The 17,175-nt window shown below is 40.2% G+C and overlaps 1 protein-coding gene across 1 annotated transcript; it reads right to left on the bottom strand.

Moving 5' to 3' along the window:
• Positions 1-608: 608 nt before the first annotated feature.
• On the bottom strand, positions 609-14,446 carry ttll4 (tubulin tyrosine ligase-like family, member 4). Its single transcript, XM_072685667.1, has 19 exons — positions 14,333-14,446; positions 10,618-12,104; positions 10,139-10,221; positions 9,954-10,005; positions 8,672-8,790; positions 8,345-8,455; positions 8,151-8,227; positions 7,764-7,958; positions 7,583-7,665; positions 7,205-7,333; positions 6,937-7,059; positions 6,495-6,593; positions 4,343-4,477; positions 3,958-4,095; positions 2,273-2,369; positions 1,960-2,170; positions 1,765-1,835; positions 1,522-1,595; positions 609-1,418 (listed from the first exon to the last, which is right to left on the bottom strand). The coding sequence occupies exons 2-19, from the start codon at positions 12,036-12,038 to the stop codon at positions 1,241-1,243; spliced, it is 3,396 nt and encodes a 1,131-aa protein (XP_072541768.1). The 5' UTR covers positions 12,039-12,104; positions 14,333-14,446; the 3' UTR covers positions 609-1,240.
• Positions 14,447-17,175: the final 2,729 nt, after the last annotated feature.

The following is a 17,175-nucleotide window of genomic DNA, read 5'->3' as shown; positions in this document are numbered from 1 at the left end:
TCTATTCAAGTGTCTTAATTTTGTCTTACATTCAGTTTCTGATGTTCTCCCCTTGAAAGACTGCTTTAGTTGCCAGTAGTAGGGAATTTCAATGTGCCATGGAAGTAGCTATTTTTACCTTTTGTGTCCTGGTGGGTTATGCAGCTTTATGCTTCTGCTGTTCAGCTATCTCTTTCAGCATGACTCAGCACTAGGGCTGAACAGGATTCTCAGCCTGTAAAAACTTTTGTGAAAAGCACAAATAAAACATGATTATGTAAACACTTTCCAGCATACCTACTAACACAAGCAGCCAGATCTACCTGCTGTCAACAGTGCAGAGCCCTGAGTATTTATATACATGAAGATTAACATCCTGTGAGACACATTGTGATGGCTACCAAGCCAAAATACTGACCATTGAGCATTTCAAGAACCGGCTGAAGCAGTTACTACGAATACAAAACAACCACAAACATGCAGGAGGCCGACGGCCTCTGTAAATAGACCATCAAGTAGGTCAGACAATCAAGTCTTCTAGTGCAAAACAAGCAATGAAACAGATGATAAAAAAAAGAAACTGCAACAGTCAGTTTATTTCAAACACTTTTAATTTTAAAATCCTAAACCAGAACAGTTAATTTCTTTTATTCACAACTTTTGATAAAATGTTAACACTTCTTTAGATTTATTAACATTGTGGTAATTATAATACCTATTATTATTATTATTATTATTATTATTATTATTATTATTACTGTTGAAACACTCTTCTCAAATTCACCAGGAGTGGGCAGGCCTAAAATGTAAACAAACCAGGAAAGAATCTGATTGGCTCATGCTCACAGACATGACTCCAGACATGAGATCCTTCCAACAGAGGAAAAGGTTGCATATACAAACAGCATATGAATAGACTATGTGTGCTTTGAAGAAATCTACTAGGCGTTCCTTTCCTTAAAATGCACACAAACAGTCATGGAGAAGGCAAAAAGTGTCCATGATTAAAATGGTCATCAGTTTGACCAATAATAATTTCTGCTATACTTTCACATCAGATTTCTCTCATTACTTCCCCAAACCTGAACCCCACTTCCTGAGGGGCAGAAAAGTACAACCTAAACAGACTGTAGGCACTGAATGAGAATTAAGTGTTTGTCCAGCAACTTTCCACTCGCTGCTAAACTCTGTGAGCGTGTGCGTTTTTTGTGCGTGGTTGGAAGCCCTGGATGTCTGCCGTTCTGAGAGCATATGGCTAGTCTCACAGGTAATTCCGATGAAGCAGGCTGTCGCCAGCCAGGCTGGGGCTGGGGCTTGGACTGGGGCTCACTGAACCCAGCAGGCTCATGTCTGGAAGACTGGAAGTTACTGACTGAACTTCATGATCAGACCAGTCATCATCATCCAGTTGGGGCCTCACACTCTGGCTCACCATGACACTGTAACAATAGGGAGGTATTATGTTAGGCCTTCATAAGTGGTTAAATAATGACATCAACCCTGAAAAGGATATGAAATGAAGGGCTGTGTGCATTTTAATACCTTGATTTGGTCAGTTCTGTTTTGACAGCATTGTGGCTGTCAGATCGGTGTCCATGGTAGGATTTCGAGGACCACTGGGAATCAGAAAAATAATAATAAAAACATAATAATAATAATAATAATAATAATAATTGACAGGCCATCTATACTTTTGATGTGATTAACATTTTAGGGAGGTAAAAAAAAAAAAAAAAAGACTATGCAGAACACCGGACAGTAAGACAAAGAAAACTTAATACTTACATGATGTGCTGAGTCATCAAGGTTCCCCAAGTGCACTTTTTTCTGACACAGACTCCTTAGCAGTTCGATACCTAGATACAGTAAGGCATGAATCACTGATGGCTAATCACATGCACAGCGACAAATACTTAAGACCCCTATAAATACCCAGACACTTATATGGTTGAACATACACAGGTGTGTACACACACTCACCTTTGCCCCGGTTCTGGCAGAATTTCTGTTCCCACTGATTAAGGAGGATGTTGAGGTAGCGTGGGTGTTCAAAAAAGCGGAGGTAGCGGGAGGAGGCAGGGGAGGGGAAGACGCGCTCAAACTCGCCCTGGCGACAACGCTCATCTTCACTCTCAGCCAAAACACGCACATCATCAGGGGTCAGCACATCCAGTACCGTGGTGTAAAAATCCTAAAAACCACAGTGACCATGTCAGAGTCCAGAACACCCTTCAGAAGAATAATTATGGAACATGCTCAAGATGATTTTTTTAAGTCATAGTTTGACATGTACCTGGTCCCCAAAGCGCTGAGTAAGATAGAAAGCTCTCTTCACTTTTTCATCAGCGGACAGGTCTGATCTTGACCGCTCTCGTACTCCTCCACACAAACTGAATTTAAGACATTTCAAAAATTACTACATGGGCATTATCACAAGTTCAAAGAACATTGCAACTTCTAAAACAACCAGCATAAGAGAAGCTACAAAAACAAACTCTTAGGTGACAGTAGAAGTTACATGCAAAAGCTGGGATAATATTTGTTGATTTCTGAAGTGAAAACTAGGGTTGCAATATTCTGGGAATTTTTGAAAGTTGGAAAATTTTCCATGGGAATAAACTGGAATTAACGGGGAATAAAATGGCAATATTCAAAGCTAAAAGGTGAGAAACTTATACCAACATATAGCTGGAAAAACATATACTGAAGCATAATCTTATCTAAAATAATTAGATATGATACCAAAACCGTGCACAGCAAAGCTGCTCCTAAATCCCAGGCACATGGCACAATACACACTGAAGGGCTAGAGACCATACCCCCTGCATTTACCATTTCATTCCTCAATCAAATGTACAGCATTTTGTCCAGATGATTTTTAAAAACCTGACTCACTTCTAGCTTGTGGGAAACACACACTTTATGTGATTTGATGTTAATAATGGATCATTAGTAAGTATTAATTCTTGGTTACAGAAACCTGTTGAAGCAAAACATATGGGTAGCTAGCCTATGCTAGCCATTTTGGAATATTTCCAAAGTTCCTGAGCTAAAGTTTCCATGAAACAATACCACTAATTTACTGGAAATCTATCAGAAATGTTCCACTCCTTTGCAACCCCACTGAAAACACATTACCTCTGCAGTGTTAATGCACAAATACAAATATGTTTAGCCTAAAGAGCAATTGTGGCTTTTGCAAAAGTTTGGGCACCCTACCAAGTTAGTGTTAAGTAATATCACTTTGGCAGATACACTATATGCCTTAGTATTTGTGGACACCCTTTCTAATGAATGCTTTAAGCTAATTGTAGTTGCACCTATTGCTGACAGATGTCCCTGTGCTTATAGAACAGGAATCTCTGGAGCAAATAATCATGAACCTACTGGCACCATGCCATCCGCCAGGCATAAAAAGCCCCCCAGCAGTGGAACACAGTGGAACTGTGTTCTCTGGAACGATGGTGCTTAATCCAGTATGTCTGGGATGAACTGAGGAGGTAAATCACTCAACCTCCTCACCTCACGAATGCTCTTGTAGCTGAATGCAATCAATCTAGTAAAACGTCTTCCCCGGACAGTAGACAAGACTTTCAGTTACTCCAACAAAAGCAGGTTAAACTTTAAATATCCTTGATTTCAGAAGTAAAATAAATACATTTTAAAAAAGTATTGGGACACCAAAGTATTGGGACACCAACACTGTTGTCCACAGTGCATCACGCTTACATTTTTTGCAGCCAACTATCTAGAAGTTGTCTTATTCTCAAAACACTTCTAGCTCTGTGATATTCTTGGGTCAGCACACATACAGGTGCAAGATGTATATTTGCGCTGAAGTAGTTCACAGCGTCGCCGTCCTGTTGTAGAAGCCAGCATATTTTCAGCTTTAGTTTCTTGCACAAGTAATATTTGCTTCTGGAGTTTCAGGCCACACACAGACAGACAGACACACAGACACACACTTCCAACTCTAACCTGCTGGTGGAGCTGCTGTCACTGCTGCCAGGAGGGATGACATCATCTTTGTGTGGCAAAACAAAGCCAGCCAGGTTCAGCACATCACGGATCATCTGGCCCTTAATACTCACATCCAGTGCACTGTTCGAGTGGAGGCTACAGAGACAGACAGATCTATTTGCTGGCTGTTTCCTCAGATAAGCCCATCTAAGGTTGCTGCACACACTGTGTCCAACACTACATACTAAATTCTATATTGAGGAAAAAATAAATGATCCTGCCTTCTAACTGACTGTCAGGATCACTATTTGACCACGAGTTTACCTAAAGAGCTTAGACTAGTTGTTACAACACCAAAAAGAAGTTGTTCTGTGTCAGAGCTATGTTGCTGCACGTTTAGTACCTGGGTGAGATGTTGACCTCTAGTACCCATGGCTTTAAGTTCTCATCCAGCATAATATCAAAACCAAACAGCTCGTGACAGCTATATGGAGAACGCAGGTGCATCTTCACCAGACTGTTCACGTATGGGTCTGACCTGGTAGTGGAGAGAGAAGTTGAACACAATAAAGCAATAAAACACTGAACTGGTTCAGTTTTACTTGAATTTCACTTGGCACGTTTAAGATGCGAAATGCCACCAGACAAAGGACACAGTCATCATCACACAGACCCCTTCATATGCAGTAAACTCCACTTTTGGAATGAGTCTGAGACCTAGAACTAATCCTCAAATATCAGTACCTGACCTCACAAATGCTCTTATGGCTAAATACAATCAAATCCTCACAGCAAAAGTGTTCCAACATGTAGTGTAAAGCCTTCCCAGAAGGGTAGAGGCTGTTCCTCCAACAAAAAGCGGACAAACTCTCTATTAATACCCTTGCTTTCTAAAGGATTGAGCAGGTGTCTACAAGCTTTTTGCACTTGAGGTCTGTTTTCTCCCCACAGGGATTACTTTTCATGAAAAACCTGCATTCAAAGACTATGCTTAATCCTTCTCTGGGAAAATGGCCTACAGTGTATTTGCTCTATTGCATGTGTTGTTTCCTTATCTGAGTCTATGATTAGTCATTTGTTTGGTAATGAGCAATCAGATCTCTAGCTTTGAGAGAGTTATTAAAATTATTTTTATGGAGGGTACATAATGCTCTGCCTTAAATAACTGTGGAATTCATGGTGATGAAAAAAAAAAAAAAAAAAGGTAAATAAAATTAAAGAGCATTGTCAAGAAAAAGCAATGTCCAGTTATGAAGTAAAATGTACCAGGGACTGTCCCTTATGTATAACTACTCCTCATAGTCAAATTAGTGACATATTTGCAGTGACATTACATAATTCACTGATAGGTGAAGAACACTGATTACCTCCATCTACAGTGGAGCTATACAGTGAAACGTGTTGGGCAGCAAGTGAATCACTTGACGGTAATGTGTTAAAAGCAGGAAAATGGGCAAGAATACAAATCAGAGTCCTTTTGACAAGAGCCAAATTATGATGGTTAGACAACTGAATCAGAACATTAGGTAGGTCTTAAGGGTTTTTTCCTGGTATGCTTTGGACAATACCTACCAAAGGTATTCCAAGAAAGGACAACTTATGAACTGGTAACAAGGTCATGGAAACCTAAGGCTCACTAATGTGATCCATGAAGGCCCCACTTCAATTTACAGTACCGAAAGGACGTGCGGCTGGGTATTGGTGCCAGATACCAGATGATGCTTTCAGGGGCCTTGTGAAGTCAATGCTTTAAGTGGTCAGGCAGGACATCCTCAAATTTGGCAGGTGGTGCTAATGTCAGGGTTGATCAGTGTATATATATTGAAATGCAGCACAGTTAAGGTTTAGGTAGGTATTTGTTCAGTAAAACACAATGCAAATTATAATCAATACAAATAACAATACAAGAAAATAGTGGTTTTACAACACTCTCCATTGGAGCCTAGTATTATTTACAGTTATCCAACACCTGGTTCACTGAAATTCACAGACAACAAAAAACACAGAGCGTGTTGAAAATGTTTGATACCCCTACATAGGTTCAGTCGTAGATTACCTCCAATTCTCCCTGCAATACGGATAAGTCATATTGTCCACGTCTTCTCAGCCAGTCTCCCTCTTTTTTGAGGAATTTCAGAGAACAGCATGGCACAAGTTTAACACTTTTGATGTACAGGGCACTATATTCCACTGAATTGAGTGCTTGTATGTAGACAGAACACTGGGGCTGCGTTTCTCTCCTCAGCGAACGACTTAAACATGCAACAAGATTTAAAATAAATTCATAAATAAAAATATAAAATAAATCACACAGCATATGCCTGGCTTCACTCACACTATTTTGTTCCTGATCTGCTATTCTGATTAAACATAAAGGCCTGTATTCCCCAAAGTTGACCCTCCCATAATAAAGTGTAAAATGTATGCCCTACCAGAAGTAGGGTGGTGACTTTCTCCAGTGGCAGGTACAAAGACAGAAGTCAGAAATTCAATAATACATCTGGATAAAGCAAAACAAGGCCATATGAGTTTAGTGTAGCATCCAACACACTTACGCAATAATGGTTTTGATGACCATGTCCTTAATCTTCTCCCAGATAAGAGTAGTGTTGACTCCTTTGGAACCCAAGTACTGCCACAGTGCCTTCAGTGCCCTGGAATGAACAAAAGTCAATTAGACGAGTAAAACATTAGACAGCTGTGAGGGTTGTGACTGTCAGTCAGTCAGGCACAATTATATCCAAGGGATCTTAAAAGAAAAATATTCGAATTCTTTAAAATGTACCAATCTGATACTATGCATCAGTACTGGGCTTAGAGCAGAAAATAAAGATGGATATGAGGGAAAAGAAAAAGCACGATATAAATCTAGCCTGAAATCACAAACTCACATGGCATGACATCAGGTTGCAAGGTTTGGGTTTTTTGATGTTGTTTAGTGGAGTGTTTTGAGTAGTCTGAACAACCACAAGCTAAAACAAATCCTGGCATATTTACCATTTGTGACCCTGGCAGGCCTTATCGTCGCTGTTGGTCTGATACTCAGAGTTCTTCTTGTTCACACTGTAGTTTGTCAGGTGCATGAATTTGTTGCTAAGGCTTTTCATTGAAGAAGAGTATCTGCAGTGAAACAAAAAAGATCAGCATTTGGAGTTCAAACACAAAAGTTCTATCTAAAAGTAGCTACAAGTCTACAACTTTCTTATTAAGATGAAAGAGGAGTGCAGTCTTGGATTTATTGACAATTTACACTTTGGTGACTTACTTGCAGCTGGCAAAGCGAACAAGTCCATCATTGAAGATGTAAATTCGAAGTGGGTCATAAGAGGTCACATACACATAGATACGCAGATCGAACTTATTCCCACTGATGAGGTAAGGCTTGTGAAGGTACCTGTGGGGCAAGAACGGAAAAGAAGAAAAAGGGTCAGTTCAGTACATTCAAGCTCAAACAACTTTATATTTAGCCTCATTCAACAAATAAATTCCCATTGGGGCCAAATTTTCTGATTAGACTTTGGATAAGATTAAAATTCATTTCATTGGCTATTTCAGGATTTAACACATGCTAAAACAAATTACTGTAATACAACTTAAAAAAAAAAAAATATTATTATTATTTATTTTATTTTTTTTTACTTACTTCTGCACAAGGAGTGGCCTCTTGCGTGGCATTTGACTCCATTTGTGAATAACCTGAATTCCAATTCCTCTGGCAGACGCTGGCTGTTAAAACAGGAAATATAAAAGATAAATCATCACTGGAAATAAATAGAAAACAAAAGCAAAAAGACCTTCACGTTGACCAACAGGCCAAGCAATACCGGTTTGATGATCCATTTCTGCCGGCTCCCACCATCCTCCCAGGCCTTCCTCAGCAGCTTCATGTCCTGTGGGAGTACAAAGGAGCGTGGGAAGAAGCCAAACTCCCGCTTGCCAAAGCGAGCCTGCATCTTGGACAGGTTCCGCCACAGACGGTCCTTCCGTCCAATCTGAAAGGACCCTGGAAAGTGGTTCAGCTGCCAGGCAGAAACAAAAAAAAAAATTATTAAAAAAAAAAGAAATGAACATTTTAGACAGTCAAATGAAACAATGGCTGTGGGGTAACAGTGGAGAATATCATCTTATTTATTTATTTACTACTACTCATAATTGGTCTATGATGCCTGTTGGTGTCATATGGTGGCCTAGCTTAACTTCTGACCCTTTACCTTTTGGTACTCTCGTATTGCCCTGAACCCAGGTGACTTCATATGGTGGCCCCAGCAGCCCAGCCAGTCATGACTTCCTGGAACAAAAAGGAATTACGCGACAGTCTTAAGATTAAAGAGAGAAAACCTCAATTTACAGCAGATAAGTATTTTTTAACAAAATGTCCATGAAGAACGTGCAAATGCTGACTCACTCTTTGTGACCTTGAAGTGTGATCTAGCGACGGTGTGCTTGACTATGTTAGGTGTGACAGTACTCATCTTCCATTTTAACAGTTTCCTTTGCTCGAAAGGCAGCAACTCCACTGCAAAGCCACATAGAAAGTATATCAAAATTTATTTACCACAAACAAAAGCACAAATTGATTGTAGAACATTTGCTCCACAGTAACATGTGACAGCTGTTAACAACTGGAAAATAATAAAAACATGAATGAAAGCAATAAGGTGGTGATAACAGTACAGTTTTAGCCTGCCAAAAAACTGAAATCACTAAGTGAGAATCTGATACGTGTGCTGACCTTTTTCACTGGCGGTACTAAAGTACAGAGTGGGGGACATGAAGGGGAACAGGCTGGGCACAAGCGCCGGCTTCGCCACCCTATCATCCTCCAACTCTGGGCTTACTGGTTCCTCAATACTACAGCATATACAGACAAAACAGTTATTACAGCAATAAAGTCAAAAAGCAGGTAAAATGAATATTTAAAAAAATAAATAAATACATTTATATTTATTACTCATAACAACTAATCTGAACAGAACACACTGCAAGTCATTTACCAAGGCCAATGAACAAACACAAAAATGGTCAAAGAGGGAGGGGAACCAAAGTAACATTCTAGCTTCCAAAACACACAGAATTCAAAAGCTACGGTCAAACTACACCCTATAAATCCTTTAAAAGACACAAAATATATAAAACAAAGCTCTACATACAAGCTACATGTCACTAATCTATGCTTAAAGAAAGAGGCATTTACTACAGGATTCAAATACAACAGATTAAGCAAGAGTCTACAGACACACAACACCGGATTCAAAGATCAAGCCATTAGCTCACAGGCAAAAAACAAAACAAAAAATTGGTAACTTACATGACAGTCATGTAGATTGATGTTCCCTGCTCTGGTTCAGATTTTAAAATGATGGTTAGCCCTGACAGAGTAGTTCAGAGTTTCAAGCATACTCAACATGGGCCTTAACGTTGAGTAAAAAGGGAAAAAGGAAAAAAAAAAAAAAAAAAAAACTACAAACAAACCCATCAGCTGGAATGTCAATGCCTGACAATAGCCCAGCACCATTCACCTACATGCTAATTTTTCCATCATAGAGGGATAGTTCCACTTTTATCACCAATTCACAATTGGGAGACGTTTCTACCGACCCCTGTGCATTCTAGCTTTTCATACACGGCAACCACCAGAACAACACCTACAACAAAAAGGGGCAATACTCTTCTGTGTTTGTCATCACCATAGAAATGTCAGGTGGTCACTGGAGAAGCATGGATAGGAAAGACTGTGGCAATCTTTTTCAGTTTAAACACTGAATGCACTCAAAGGAATTAATCTTTCTACCGTTGAACAAAAGGTAGGGAATTCCAACATGAACTTCTGGCAGCTCGTCAAATGCTGAACCAACACTGGGATTAGCCAGCCGGGAGAAAGACAAAATAAAGAACACAAGCCTGAAAACAACCCAGTTCTAGCTAGCCTTAGCTTTCATGGTTCTGGGGGGGTGTATTTCCCCCCTCCTTTGGGTCACAATAGTTATATTAAATAATAAACATGGACAAATTACTTTGATGAAGTTGCCACTGAGGTTGCTGAAGAGGCATCACAATCTGATCCTTCTGTGGAAGAAATAGAAGTGACATTTAAAAACTAACCGGCGTGAACAAACAACCAAACATAGAAAAGTACAAGCTGTACAATTAACTATAGATTCTGGTTTAGTGCTGGGAACAGGGGGGAGAGATTAGTTACCATGGTCATTTCCACTGCAGTCATTCTCCAGCTCATCTGGAAGGTTCTCTTCTCCGTCTTCTTGCATGACAACATTCTTATGCCTGAGAGAAAATGACAATTTAATTTCTTGTTAAATCCCTAGATCTTACGCAAGTTAAAATACTGAACTTGTGTTTAGTAAAACACAAAAAAAAAACAAACAGACAGATATAGATAGAATAATAAATATACACAAATGGTGTTTTGGACATTACAATAATGCTAGAAAAACACCCACCCCCTCTCTCTCTTACATAAGTAACACTAGCATTGTCAGAGTAATAATTAAATATATGATACTACAGATAATATCCTAAGATATATATGCATTCAGTACGCTTTTAAACAAGCTACTGATAAGAAATGCATGTCATTCTCTTTAAGAGATCATACAGAAACAGTATTAAGTCCCATAATTTAGTCCCATCCATGACAAATAACCTTATGCTCTTACTCACCCCTTTATCCCAGGTTCACCCTCCTCATCCAGGGTCATAGGGCAAATGCCTGGATCCTCTTCTGAGGTGTGATCATAGCCTTTCTTTGTAAGGTGTATGGCAGATATCTGGTCTGTTACTGAGTAAACTGTGGGGGACTGAGGAGGAGCCATCTTGTGGCTGATCTCCTCTGGAATGGCACAAGTACTTCTCTGAGTCTCTGCATCACAAGGAGCATCTGCAGAGTACGTCTCATCCCTTGCATCAAGGCTAAGGGCACTGGAGGTATCTGTGTCCATTAAAGACTCCTCATTCCCATTAATAAGGCAAACTCTTGATGCTTTTGTTGAAGAAGTGGCACCTGTCACTGTTCCTGTCTTTACTGCTAGTAATGAACTAATGTTGGCCCTCAGTGGTCCACACAGACCATTAAGTGTACCGTTTTGTGCATGTGCCATGTTATTGGTAAGTTTTTTCACAGCTGCCGTGAACTCTACCTCAGAGCTGACTTTCCTCACTCTCTGAGGCGCTTCACTGGTGCCATGCTCTAAACAGCATCCTGCTATTCGCTCATTCTCCTTAGCATCTTCAGCCACAGTCTTCTCATAAGGAATCCAATCCTGCACACCCGAAACATGGTTCTGAGGCACATCTGCATATTTGTCCTTTAAAGGCACAGTTGTTTGGGTGGGCTTTATTATGTTTGCTTTGCCGTCTCCTTTGTCACCACCATTGCAACAAGAGGCAGACAGTATGGTGCTGGGCTTCTCCAAGTCACATGTCTCTTTTCTGGCATTTGTAGGCACTTTGGCGGTAGAGGGCTGAATAACCCCTTTGCTGTTGCTTTTGAGCTTGTTGCTCGTCCATGGGTAAGACTGGTTTGTGGGCATGGTTTTCTCAACTCTCACAGATGCTCTCCGAGAAGTAGTCTTGGGTGGTGAGGGACAGGAAGGACAAACTGAGAGCTGAGGGGAGAACGCCCTTTTCCCTAAAAGTCTTGACCTTAACCTGAGTTTGTCCAACTGCCAGCACGACTGATAGCTGTGGACAGATGGCTCTAGATGACAGGGGCTATGGCATACAGTAGAGGGACTACTGATATGACGTGAGCTCTGTGAGACAGCACTGGCTGTTCTTCTATCGCTGCGAGCACCTGCACTCCGGGCACATTCAGGTTTTGTAACAGAAGTAGCAGCTGTTGGCACAGATGTATAGGCACGCTGTGAGGAGATCCCTGAGATACGACTGTGCCGGTCATACACCACGGTCACATTAGGCAGAGCCACAGAATCACTGTCAGCTGTAGGACGATGTCTTTTCCTCTCTGTGAGACTGGAAGACACATTAGTGTTGGATGAATGTACAATTGCAGACTTAGCTTGAACAATGAGGCCTGACAGTGGTGCCCCACCTCTCAAGTCTTCAGCTCCACTGGAGGCCATTAACTGCCATTTTATACTCTCCAGGCACGGATGTTAACACTCTCATAGAGGAAGAGTCAAGAATACCTATAAGTAAGACAAAAGCAGTTGCAAAATGACAAAATTAAAGTTAGCATGTGCAAACTCCAACTCCAGGCAGAAGCAACGTCAATCAAACCTGCGGCTATAGCTGGGCAATATGACAATATCTTATCGCATTGTGATAAATTTAATTATCGTGGTACACAATATGCTTTTATGAGTGTATTGTGAATCTCAACAGTGCTTAAAGAAGACATTAACATTAACATTGAAGTTAATGAAGAAATGTTAAGTAATTTCCATTCCATTACAGAGTGTAATCAGTCATATTTAATTCAATAGAGTGAAGCACATTTTAAGTAAAACATCTGTGTATGAATAGCATAAGATGGTCCTACGAAAGTAATTTGATCTATTTCTCATATTAAAGTCTTGTCAAATATCAGGAATAGGAGTACTCAGTATGGCAGGTTTTTTTTAACACTGTTGCTGCATTTTGTCTACATGACAAAATATTGCAATAAATATTATTTATATTGTAAAAAATATCTTTAAATGTGATATTTTTTTGTCCAAATCCCCCATCTCTATCTGGGGTATCATCTCATTTGCTTTTTTTTTTTTTTTTTTATATAAATCTCGCTAGTTTGCCTAAATATATCGCCGCTGTCCAACTAAAAAAAACATTATCAGTTTTTTGTTTTCTCCCTGGTTTAAACCCTGTACCTGCTCTCTACACTGTAGATGAATTTGGGTGAACAGATCAATAGAAATGCTCATTGGAATAAACTCTTATTCCACATTGACTTCCATTCAAAATCATGCCATTTTTGCCATTTAGAGATATATGTGTTTCACTGGACAGCGACACTATATAGTTTAGAGTGATTTATGTTTAACTGTTATATTTCACTCATTTATTTTATAATGAAATATTTCAAACTTTTTTAAAAATGTCCTTTTATTAAGTCTGATGGAATTTAATGACTAATCCACCGACTAGAGTGAAAGAAAACAATGCTCCAACTTTCCCTTACTATTCCTGATATGTGACAAGACTTTAATATGAGAAATAGATCAAATCACTTTCATATGACCATCTTATACTCTTCATACACGGATGTGAATCCTCTCATAGAGGAGGGGTCAGGAATACCTACAAGTGAGAGCAGAGCAGTTGTAAAGTCATGGTTTAATCATGTTAGGGATCCTAACATAGGTAACTTGGTGTTGCTTCAGCCAGAAACAACTTGAATCATCTCATTCATTCATTCATTCATCTTTATCTGCCTAGCTTTCCTAAGTATGTAGCTACAGGGCTTACTGGGATTCTGCCATTTATAGAGAAAATGCCAATAATCTTATTTGGAAATGTAATGTTAGCAAGCCTTTGACCAGATAAACTGTCAGGGGCTATATATCATACCCAAGTATGTACAGGTTAGTGTCATCAGCACTGGCTATATAGCTATATAACTCATTTAGCTAGCCATTTACCAAGCAGTTATTTATAGTAGTACTTTAGCTAGCTATAGTAAACTGTTATTTTGATGTTATCTACGTTAGATTGGGTTTTCACAACTAATTTAAAGACTGAAAAAAAGAAGACACATTATCCCACATTTTTTTTTACTCCTTTATTTATTAATTGACGAGACTCAGCCCCAGTTTGTCCCTTTAGCTAAGTCGAGCATCAGAACGGCTAAAACACGGGATTTTAACCAGTAATGTTAACAGCTAACGTAGCACCAGCATTTCTGGCAAAGATAAAAAGGTCTAAAGCTTGCCACCTATTCAGTCCAACTCAGCTTGTCAGCAGTTTGCCGGCCATGTGGTCAAAACTGACCCACCGACAGACTGGCTGACATAGCGAGCTGAGCTAGCCAGCCCGATATAGACTAACGCGAGCTGCTAGCTGCCCCTGCTAAAACAACAGCGGGTTAGCTGGCGGTAAAAAAAGCAGGCGGGGATGATACACTAGCAGGCTTGGAAAGAAGCAGAGTAATGATACCAAGTCATCTCTGTTCTGACAGGCTGCTAAAGCACTCGGGAATGTATTCAGAAATCCGGCACTGCTTTGTGGTAGAAGACAGGACTAGCTAGCTAGCCGGCTAGCTAGCTAGCGTGCCCAGCTACCAACACGCTGGCCAAATGAAGGCCTGTAAAGCTAAGGGAGAAAAGCACGTTTTGGACATTTTCAGCCCAGATAAGACCAAGGCTCGTTACACATACATGGACTGTTACATGTCGACTGTATAAACAGCGCTGCTTACCTGAGAAAAAGTTAAGGAGCTGCTCCGGCTACATGCAGAGAGGTAGCTGAGCGCACCGGCTCTCACAGCCGAGTCCAGTTCATAAACCCGCCTCGGCTTTTTGTCTGCCGCGGCTTCAGTCCGCCTCCTAGCAACCGTACACACACACACACACACACACACACACACACACACACACACACACATACACTAGAGAGTGTCTCACACAGCTCACACTAAACACGATCACTGTAATAAATCACATTAAAATACTTTAACATCATGCACAGCTAGTGCCACATACACTATATGTCCAAAAGTTTGTGGACACCTCTACTAAAGAATCCATTTAGCTATTTTAAATTGCGCCCACTGCTGATACAGCAAATGCACACACATATCTTGTCTAGTCCCTGCAGAAAAGTATTTCCAATATAATAGGACTCTCTGGAGCAGATAAACATAAACCTATTGGCACCATGCCTAATGCCAGGCGTGGGCTAGAGGGGTGTAAAGCCCCCCAGCTTTGCTCTTGTCGCTGAGTGTGATCAAATCCTCACAGCAATGCTCTGAAATCTAGTAAAAGGGCAGTAGAGACAGTTATTCCAACGAAAGCATGGATAAACGCTTCTTGATTTCAGAAAATAAACAAATGATTAAATGAATTAGCAGGTGTCCATATACTTTTGTCCATATAGTGTAGCTAGTGAATTCAGATATTGTAAGATGAAGCCATTGCTGGCACAGGCATTCAGCTGCAGACACACAAAAGAAAGACCAACAGAATGGAATGCTTGAACCATACGGTCACCATGCCACAGGGAAGACCCCCAGCATTGGTGATAGAGCACCATCCCAGTGAAGTCAGGTCAAGGTTTTTTTGTAATTTGCACAGAATTTCAGGGCATTTATATTTGAGATGCATTTTACATTTCCAAAGACAGAATAATGTCGATGTCCAATGAAAAACACGTATCTCCAAAACAGCAACTTTACAGGAGAAGGAAAAACATTTCTTAAATTTCAATGGAAGTCAGTGTAAAAATATTTCATTTTGTAGCATGTTTGTCCATTCATTAAAAAATGGCCACGCTTTGGGGCAGCTACAGGGTTCAAAGGGTGGGGAAAAAAAACTACAAATAGACAAAAATAGAAATTCATGTTTTTCATTGGACAGCAGCGATATAGAATATGGTAAAATATAAAGAATATGCAAAGTTCTAGTGTGAAAAACAGTAGACATTTACATAATTTAGCTGATGCTCTTATCCAGAGTGACTACCAGGGTTACTCGTATTACAGAGGTGGGGCTATGTAGTGTTAGGAGTCTTGCCCAAGGACTCTTACTGGTGTAGTGCAGCATAGTCACCCAGACCAGAAATCGAACCCCAGGCTCCCACATGGTGTGGTAGTTCAATGGCAAGTGGGGGTTATATCTGTTGCGCCACACCAACCACAGCAGACTGTGAACATCCACAGAAAGTATCCTTATTTTGTAAGTACAATTAGAATTCTTCATAAAGTGACTGTGGAAGGGTGTGTGGCAGCACTGATGCTTAGGCACAGTGTATAGCTGTTAAGAAATGTGTTACTGTACATCCAGTAGGAACACCCTATGCACTGTCAGCACACTCAGCACCCACAAAGACTTTTCCCCACCCACACTATACCTGAATTCACCCCCATCCAGTGTCTTTTGTAAATAATGTAAACATTCAGATTATATCAAATCTGTACTGCTTTAAACCAGTGCAATGTTGTACAATGTATGTATAGTGTGTATATGTTCTAGTTAAGTCAAAGTGTAAATCTTCAGAATTTCTATTTTGTGAATCCAACTGTGAGGGGCAATGCACCCAAGTTTTTCGCTCACCTTTGCACCTGTGTAATGTGATGTGACAATGAAAGTGATTTGATTTGGCCTCACTTATGGTCTTGGAGCTGAAAGCAATCACATCCTCACAGGCAAAACTCCTCATAAATATTCTGTTTCAGACATGTATGAAGTATGAAATGTTTGGAGAACTGACCCACACATCAATCCCCTTTTTTTGGCCTATGAAAACACTTTCGCCGAGATACTCAGGAAGAATGTCTTCCCTAAACAGCACAGAGTCATAAATCACTCGACATCAGCGTTTCTCTTAAGCACAGTTAAACCACCAGGCACTCCTCATTGAGTGAAGTGCTCTGCCGCAAACCCAAGCTCGTCAACAAAGCCAATTGTCTTGGTTAGTGAACCTTTTCTCCAGAACGAAGTAACCCAGTCCTACCGTCTCACATGCACTCAGGATTAAATATGCATAGTGACAAACCACCTGCAATTCAAACTGTGTGTGGGTCACTGTCATGCCATGCCATTAACAATTGACACCAGTTTGTGGAGCATGAAGAGCAAACCTCCCATCCCATTGCTGACTGATTTATGGCCTAGACTCTCTTTACGGGTGCACTTCTCAAAAAGGTCTATATACCCACTGGTGCAATTTCAGAGGGGGGCTGGGAATTTAGAGGCTTTTCACTAGACTGAGAAATCCCTTTACAGGTCATGGAAAAATGCCATTAGGCAATAAAAATTACCTCAGACAATATATGATGTTAATACTCATGGTAATTAATTAACTTATTTGTATTTTATTATTAGTGTATGAAGAGAATATGGTAATTCTAGTTCACCTGGTTTTATGTATAAATTACTATATGTATGTTTTTACCTATGGGTGTCCCCCTCCCCTCACTTGTCAGACCAAATCTGCACTACATATAATGCCCTCCATACACACATTTTCCCTTGGTTTGGCCCATTACCTTATTGGTATATGTATGTCTTTTGGTTTCACCAGGTCAAAATTGCAACACTTTTA

This window comes from Salminus brasiliensis, chromosome 8 (assembly GCF_030463535.1).
Source record: "Salminus brasiliensis chromosome 8, fSalBra1.hap2, whole genome shotgun sequence".
Classification (NCBI taxonomy): Eukaryota; Metazoa; Chordata; class Actinopteri; order Characiformes; family Bryconidae; genus Salminus; species Salminus brasiliensis.
The sequence above is the reverse complement of the archived record's forward strand: the minus strand, read 5'-3'. Positions and strand labels throughout refer to the sequence as shown.

Bases quoted from the DNA above. Each gene is read 5' to 3' on its own strand.
- ttll4 (XM_072685667.1), bottom strand. From the start codon at position 12,038: ATGGCCTCCAGTGGAGCTGAAGACTTGAGAGGTGGGGCACCACTGTCA. The intron at 7,060-7,204 runs GTAAGTCACCAA...GTTTCACTGCAG, and splicing joins GTTCGCTTTGCCAGCTGCAA to ATACTCTTCTTCAATGAAAA. The intron at 2,370-3,957 runs GTTAGAGTTGGA...TCTTAAATTCAG, and splicing joins GACAGCAGCTCCACCAGCAG to TTTGTGTGGAGGAGTACGAG.